Source organism: Lolium rigidum, chromosome 7, assembly GCF_022539505.1.
Source record: "Lolium rigidum isolate FL_2022 chromosome 7, APGP_CSIRO_Lrig_0.1, whole genome shotgun sequence".
In the NCBI taxonomy this organism is placed as follows: Eukaryota; Viridiplantae; Streptophyta; class Magnoliopsida; order Poales; family Poaceae; genus Lolium; species Lolium rigidum.
In genome coordinates this window covers 120,304,018-120,312,875 of record NC_061514.1, presented here as the reverse complement: position 1 = coordinate 120,312,875, position 8,858 = coordinate 120,304,018, and the positions used below count along the sequence as shown (strand labels likewise).

Genomic DNA, 8,858 nt, shown 5'->3' with positions numbered 1-8,858 from the left:
ACTTTCCTTGTTCGATTCCTCTCCGTCTTGTTCTTCAAAGAATCTTCTTCGGCACCGACCTAGTGGCCCACCTTGCCATCGGCTGTCTTCATGGGCCTCCAGTTGGGCCGTACAGGATAGGGCAATAACAGTTACCCGAAGGGTAATATCCACGTCACGCAGTTTTATTTTAGTTTTTTTTTTATAATTTGAAATGTGTTTTCACACAGTGGGTTCATATGCACCCATGAGCCGAAATGAATATCCCGAGATCTTCTACCTTCTTACTCTAAATGTCCATCTTGATAGGAGAGGCTATTCTCGCACTTCATACTCTATCTCAGCTTTATAACCTCTGTTGACTAGAACAATAAAGGGAATTGCCAATTTTTCAAAGGTGCGAAGGATCAATCGCTATTAAATTAAGAGTTGACGTCTAATTTTCAAACAAAAAGTCTTTCCTTTTCGAGTGTACATAAAATACGTATCTTTATTATACAATAAAGCATAATCAAATACTAGACAACACCATCAGCAGAGCTGTGGAGCATATATCCAAGCAACCAGAGAAAAAAAGGGATGCACTAATTAGCCACTAATCCATCAATCCTAGAAGATCCATCCGTGGAACGGTGTGAGCGGAAACGATAGCATGTTAGGGCTTCGTGTTACGTGCTATATGGTGTAGAAAAAAATCCTTACGGTGACGTATACATGAGCTTACATATACGAGTGAGTACTACTATGAGATATTACAAAGGTTTTTTTTGGAATGGGGGTTTTACCCCAGTCTCTGTATCAAAATGATGTATATGACTGCTTTATTTCCTTATTCCTAATTAGTAAGTATTACAAAGGTTAACACTTCCCTTAATCTAAACCTGAGGAGAGGCGCCTGAAAGCATCTAAATCTTAACAGGAAGAGCCTTTGTGAAACCATCTGCAAGCTGATCCTTCCTTGATATGAACCTGATATCAAATAACTTACTCGCAACTCTTTCACGTATGAAGTGAAAGTCTATCTCAATGTGTTTTGTCTTGGCATGGAAAACAGGGTTAGCAGAAGAATAGGTTACACCAAAATTATCACACCATAAGTATGGTTTTTCTCTCAGTGTAACAATAAGCTCATGAAGTAAAGTTTCAACAGTAGCATTGGCCACAACTTTGTATTCAACTTCAGTGCTTATCTTAACACAGTAGCTCACTCCATGAAATCAAATTTGGACCAAAGATATATGTACTAGCCAATTGAATCAAAAGTCCGAACTGATGGAAAGAGACTAGGCAGTATATTTATATATAACACTCGTCCTCGCGTCTAGAGTATTTTATTCCTTAGCGTGCGTTCGGTGCAAGCCGCAGAATCTTTTTTCTTTTATTTTTAATACTGCACAAGCAAGATCTTAAACTTAAGACCTATTGACTCTGATGATGTCATGAAAGATATATGCACTAGCCAACTAAATAAAAAGTTCGAACTAATGAAAAGAGACTAGGCAGTGTATTCCTCCGTTGCTTGGTTTTTTCCACAACGACTCTGCTCAGTGTAGTTGCATCCCACTGTTTATGAACATTGCCAAAAACCCAAGCATCCCTATGTTTCGAGAGGCGCCAGCGGATGAGGATTACAATCGAATCAAAACCTTTTCTCTTGGTCTTTTCGTGATACCTTCTTTCAGAAGCCCACCAATAAGACAGTTGATCAGTGCAGGATGGTCTTTGAGCATCAATTTTTAGTCGAGATAATAATACCTTAAACCAGACCGGTCTAGAGTACACACACTGCAACTGAACGTGTTCAGTGGTGTCCTCCTCTTGAACTTGAAGCATGGTGCAGTGTGACCCTGAAGCCCCCCCGCTAATTACAGATTGAGCGAGTGAAGTGCTAATCTGGTGCCGACCAACAGTGGCTCGATACTGTGCGCAACTCGAAGTTGAAATCTACAAAAGCCCCAACTAACGAGTGACTGAAAGTCTGAAACACACTTTGCATAACCCCAAGCCGCTCGCGTCGTAATCTCGCCCTCGCGTTCTCGCCTAACCCAAAAGATAAGCACCGTGATGTGATCACCAGGTTGTACGTTCAGCTTGCGGTCAGAACGCGACAGCCATGAGCCATGTTGTGCATGCTGCTAATGGAGCATCACGATCAAGCATCAACATAAGCTAATTATATACGCAAGTTATGCTGACTATAAAATGCCAAGTCTGGACCGGAAATAGCTAATGGAACCTAGGTCTAGGCGCGCCTGTTTAAAAAAATATATATGACAAAATACTATTTTGAAGTTTCAAAAATTTGAAATATTTTTTTTGCATGTACATATTTTCTTTGAAAATTTACTCTAGTAAGTATCAAAATTTACTCAAATAAAATATGTTATATTTGACCTACACGAAAAATGACAAAATGTCCAAATAATACTATAATGATTGGATTTCTACTTTTCAAAAAATACAAATTTCCGTTTGCTCTTTTTTTTGTAGCCCACATACGGTCGTATGTTGCTTCAAAATTTTGCACAGGTAAGTATCTAGGCAATATATACATGCCTGAATTATTTTATTTTTTCTGAAACTCATTTTGGCGCATAATTTTTTCTGAAACTTTGAAATAGCATTTTTTATTTAAAAAAGGTGCGCAAATGCCCACGTCCACCAAATCCGGGTCGAATTCTTGTCTTCTTAATTACCACTCTCTCCATTTTCGTAAGTAGAATGTGTAATGATAAGCTTTTGTACCCAAAAAAATATATTTCATTAGTACTTTCGACTATTGGTACGCAATTACATGTCACGTAAACCACATCTCAACAACAAAATTATTGTTCACCTCCTTATGTAAACGAAACATAATGCCTGATGTAAAGTAGCAACGTTTAGGCAAAGTGTTAAGTACTCCCTCCGGTTCAAAATACTTGCCCAAAACTGGATGTATCTAGACATCTTTCAGTGTGAAGATACATCCATTTTGTCAATTATTTTGAACTGAAGGGAGTGCTTATTATAGGCAATATATAGTGCTCCCTCTTATCTAAATTATTTGCTGCAGGTATATTTATCGCACGTTACAACCTGCAACAGATAATTCGGATAAGGGTGTTATAAAAAAAGATAATTCGGATAAGGGTGCTAAACTTTATATTGAAAATTAATTGGTTTCCTTAGGGTGGTTTTTCTTTGTCGTTTCGTATACAGCCCGTTCAACGTTCACCTCACCGTCAACTAATTATAAGATGCACTTTTTGACAATCAATCGTTTTGTTGTTTAGCCTCGGCCTGCAAAATATAATTTAATGTTAGCCATTCACCATCAACTAATTATAAGATGCCTTTTGTGGGGGCAGAAGAAATAAAACGCGGTAGTATATACAGTAGTAACTCAATTTGTTTATCATGTGAAAAATGAGGTCATCAACGTCTCTAAGGGGTCAAGACAATATATAAAGGCTCTCCCAGCAGGCGTCGACATTAACAATTTGGAGAGACACTCCAGAGAAGAGCCAAAGAGCATCAGCATCATCAGCACTGCTCGCGCTACCTACTTGCTCTCGTACTTCGGCTACAACCTCGTGCTCCGTCCTCCCAGTGATATATACAAGCCTCCGGTTCAGGCTCCGTGCCTTTGACCGGAATCGGATGCCCGGTGGCGCTTTCCTGCTAAACGGCCGCGACATGCCGGACTATGGCGGCGCCCTGACCGTCCCCGTGGTGGTGACCTGCCTCATGGCGGCCTCCGGCGGCCTCATCTTCGGCTACGACATTGGCATCTCAGGTGCGTCACCGTTCCCCTCGCCGCCGGTATATATGGTTTTCTTGACTTGGGAGTGGATTCCTGCGACACGTTCTTGCCTCGTTTCTTTCTTTGGAGTTTGGGGAGGGAAGTAGTGCCGCTCATCTCGATCCTCTTGCGCCATGAAGTCTGTGGCAGCTGCAGATGCGTTGTTTAAATCTTGCTAAAATATTGATTTTTTTTCTTCTGCTTAGCTTGTTCCACGTCCGATCCGATCCCCAAATATATCCAAATCGGACCGCAATTTTTAATCTGTCCGGTATCTTCCTCGATCACACACTGTCACTGAACAGTTTTAAAATCATTGTGCGTGCGACTAGATCCAATTGAAAGCGCTGGAGCCCCTGCAATTCAGATCGTACTACTGTCTACTGCAGAAACTACTCTCGGTAACAGTGCCCAATACATGGCCGGTAGAAGAGAATCGCAGGAAGATATTTGTATTTCGTCAGGAGCTTGTGCCCTAGCTAGACGTGAATTGAGCCAAATGGTCTGCTCGCCTGTCCATCTTATGACAAGACCACTAGCAGGGGCATCGAGTTGATAGGGGGCCCGCCAGGCAGAAGCTCTTGCCGGTGGGTCCGGCCACCATTTCTTCCCCCATGGTTTTCAGTCATGGAGGTCGACAGGGACCTGCAGAGAGGACGCAGACAGCTCGACCGAGTTGGATGGCCCTATCACTGCTCACGAGACGGGGCCGGCAAGCGTACGGCGGCTCCATGGCCGATGATCTCGTGGTGCGCAGAGTAGACACGCCAGCTCCATCGGGTACAGTTCGTTAGCTTTCACTCTCATCGGCGACTTCAGAAGTCCAGACGAGCAGAGGGAGCCCGAATTTCAGCTCGGCGTTTCTAACTTTGGTCTATCAGCGGCGCGCACCACGCGCATCACCGGTTTTGGACGTAATCTCCGACGGGGGATAAGGTGTCGTGTAGGACAGCGAGGCGTGTTTTGAGCTAAAACCCTCCCGATATTTCTGGGAGGCATCCGGCTTTTCTCGCTGGACTCACCCGGCAAAGCTGTGATGATTGTTACGCATCTCCCTTGCGAGATCGTGATACGTTTCTCAGTTTCTCCGAGCGAAAAGCAGATAGTGTAGTTGCTTTGCCAGCCGAATTAGTGGCTAGGCCTAGCCCGGGTTTATTCGACACTATTTCTGTGACACTATAGGGTAGCCGATCAGCCTTCAGTAGGAGCTTGTCATATTCGACTCATGCATGAGCTTGACAAGATCGGGTTTTCGCATGAGTGAACTAGCTGATACAATCACAAGATAATTGCTAAGGAATATATCTTTTGCCGGAATGACTGGTGAAGAATATTAACTTCAAAGAGTAAGTAACGAATTGGTTTTGCTAATAGGAGCACAAAGAACCAGCTTTTGTGGGTCTTGCAACTTTACCTTCTTTTGGAAAATAAAAAATAAAAGTTCCAACATCTAACTGCCGTTTCGAAATCGTGGGGCTGAGATTTTTCGCGCAGTGAGATTAAAATCTCGCTTGCGCGCGATATGAAACCCGAGAATAATATACTATTGCAGGAACAATTGGTAAAGAATGTTTTCACGTTTTTTAAATGAGTTTTCAAAGCGTTTTGAAATGCAAAGTAATTTCTTTAAAAAAATCAAGAACCAGTTATCTGGCTAAGCAGCTGCTTCAAGGAACAATGAATAATCAACACTATTATCGACAGCTATTTTTACCAACGGGAAATAGTAGTGTGACAGATGACACTCATAGCGCTTTGCAGTTAACTGATGAATTTTCCTTCACCTGAATGAAATCTTGTTCATAGCACAATGCCTTCACCTGAATCAACACTAATTATTGTAACACATGACAATGAAATGACCAGGGGGAGTGTCGGAGATGGAGTCTTTCCTGAAGAAGTTCTTCCCGGACTTGCTCAAGGCGAAGCCGCGCGCGGGCAAGGACGTGTACTGCATGTACAACAACCAGGCGCTCACGGCCTTCACCTCCTCGCTCTACGCGTTCGGCATGGTGGGCACGCTGGTGGCGAGCCGCGTCACCCGGCGAGTCGGGCGCCAGGCCATCATGCTCATCGGCGGCAGCATGTTCCTCGTCGGCGCGCTCATCAACGCCGGCGCCGCCAACCTCGCCATGCTCATCGTGGGGCGGATGCTGCTCGGCCTGGGCCTCGGGTTCTCCGGCCAGGCCACGCCGGTCTACCTCGCCGAGATGTCGCCGCCGCGGTGGCGAGGCAGGTTCATCTCCGCGTTCCCTCTGTTCATCAGCATCGGTTACCTCGTCGCCACCGTGATCAACACCGGTACTTCGAAGATCCCTGTCTGGGGCTGGCGCCTGTCGCTGGGCCTCGCGGCGGTGCCGGCCGCGGTGATGGTGGTTGGCGCCGCGCTCATCACGGACAGCCCGAGCAGCCTCGTCCTGCGCGGGAAGAACGACCATGCCCGCGCCGCGCTCCAGCGCGTGCGCGGCAAAGGCGTGGACATCGACGCGGAGTTCAGCGACATAGTCGCTGCCGTGGAGCACGACACGCGGAACGAGGAGGGCGCGTTCCGGAGGATCCTGCGGCGGGAGTACAGGCCGTACCTGGTGATGGCCGTGGCCTTCCCCGTGTTCCTGAACCTGACAGGGGTGACCGTGACGGCCTTCTTCTCGCCGATACTTTTCCGGACGATGGGGTTCGGGAGCGATGCCGCGCTGATGGGCGCCGTCATCCTCGGCCTGATGAACATCGGCGGCGTCGTCGCCTCGGGCTTCGCCATGGACCGCTACGGCCGGAAGCTGCTCTTCATGATCGGCGGCGCAGTCATGTTCACTTGTCAGGCATGCACACAACAAGCACAACTGTCTCCCGCGTACATTCCAATCAGACACACAACTAATGACGCTTTGCATTTGCTTGCAGGTGGCAATGGCGAGCATCGTGGGATCGCAGCTCGGGAACGGGAGCAAGATGGGCAAGGGGTACGCGGTGGCGGTGCTGGTCCTCACCTGCTTCTTCTCCGCCAGCTTCAGCTGGTCCTGGGGCGCGCTCTTCTGGACCGTCCCCGGCGAGATATACCCCGTCGAGGTGCGCTCCGCGGGGCAGGGCACGGCGGTGGCGCTCAACCTCTGCCTCAACTTCGTGCAGGCGCAGTGCTTCCTCGCCATGCTCTGCTGCTTCAAGTACGGCATCTTCATCTTCTACGCGTGCTGGCTCGTCGTCATGACCGCATTCGCCATGGCGCTCGTGCCCGAGACCAAGGGCGTGCCGCTCGACTCCATGGGCCACGTCTTCGCGCGACACTGGTACTGGGGCAGGTTCCTCAAGGACCACAAGTTTGGCAATGAGCAATCCACCTAAGACCCGCCACACTACCTGTGGTGTTGTGTGTTGATCTCCCAAATATCAATTATGTCTTATTAGCATATAAAAAAGGAATAGCTAGTTGGTGAGAACTAAGTTAGTTCTCAGTCCGATCTATAACCATCCGATCTTTAAGCGTCAAGATTCGTGTAGTGCTATAAGTCTCCATCAGCGAAAAAGCAAACCGGTGTGTGTACATGAAATCCAGGAGGGCGTGTTTTACAATACCTTCTACGGAGTACTTATCATAGTCATATGAGAGGGTGTGTATTACAGTACCTTCTACAAGAGAAACAACTGAAAGCACTTGAACGATGTTTATTACAGGCAACACAATATAAATAAGAAACTGTGGCTCAAAGAAGTAGTCTATGTATGTAGATTTGGGCATGTAGAAATGTAGAATGCGAGGTAGACATTTTATACTCTTCCACGTTAGAAATTTTTGGCATCGATAAAGAATACACTAAAGATTGAGTAACAAAGCCAAAATTTGAGCAATGCATTGAAGTTTATATAGACCTGATAAACAGAGGAGTAGAAACGCGCCAAATCAATTTCCATTACCATTACATTGAGAACCAGTACATGTACAAATGATGGCCTGATCATTGAGCCTAAAGTCTATATAGACCTAAAAGCTATACATGATATTATCCTATAAACTTAACAGCCCCTTCAAAGTTAAGGTGGATCTGAAACATTGAGTTTGAGAACGTGAATATTGTCCTCTACTCTAGGACTTGCTGAACAAATCTACCACTTGAATATCTGATGGAACATATTGAAGATGAATAGTTGATTTTTGACAATGTGAACGAGAAAAAGAGGCATCGACACCAATATGATTGGTTAGCTCATGGTTGACAAGGTCATTGACAATTTGAGTAGCAGTTGTACTATCGCAAAGAATATTTGTGGGTTGCATCACATGAGACTTCAAGATCAGCCATTCGCTACCGAAGCCATACAATCTCTTACGTGACAATGACAATGGCACGGAGTTCAACTTCATCACTAGAGTGAGACATGGTTGTCAGTTTCTTGGACTTCCATGCAATGAGAGAAGTGCCAAGAAAAAGAGAGTAGCCACTGACTGGACCACGATTAACATGATCACTTGCTTACGTAGAGTCAATCTAAGCATGAAGCTGAGATAGTTAGAGTGAGCATGGAATAATTGGCGGGATGACGTCCCCCTCAAATACTGAAGAACACGAAGCAAGTGGCCAGAGTAAGCTAGTGTAGGAGCACTAACAAACTAAATGAGAATGTGAATAACATGAGCAATGTACGTTCGGATAACGGTAAGGTACACAAAGCTGTCTACAAGATAACGAGAGCGAGAGGGGTCCTTAATTAATAATTTTGATCCGGATTATGGATTGCAGTTGTTTTATTTCTTGCATATTGAAACTCCTTTTTAAACCCCTCTCACCCAAACTTATTGACATTATATTATTTATAGATACTTAGTTAACCTTGAGATTACAAAACCACTTCTACTCTGTAGCTTTCCATGTCATTTGTGCGTACTTTTTTTTAGCATAGTTGTGGAATTGTATGGTATCGCATTTGTATCATGGTACTAAAGATACCACGATATGTATCAGAATATTGTTGGATATTACCAGATTAAGATACCATCAACATACCTATCGATTGTCCACGGTAGTATCGTAAAATCATAAGATACTATGGTACGTATAGGGATACTAACAACCATGACTACACAATATCTCATAAGCAATGA

General features: G+C 45.1%; 1 protein-coding gene across 1 annotated transcript; it reads left to right on the top strand.

Annotated features, from left to right (window-relative positions):
* Positions 1–3,480: 3,480 nt before the first annotated feature.
* Positions 3,481–7,266, top strand: LOC124676446 (sugar transport protein MST1-like). Its single transcript, XM_047212504.1, has 3 exons — positions 3,481–3,757; positions 5,630–6,582; positions 6,665–7,266. Exons 1-3 carry the CDS (start codon positions 3,622–3,624, stop codon positions 7,100–7,102), a joined length of 1,527 nt encoding a protein of 508 aa, XP_047068460.1. The 5' UTR covers positions 3,481–3,621; the 3' UTR covers positions 7,103–7,266.
* Positions 7,267–8,858: the final 1,592 nt, after the last annotated feature.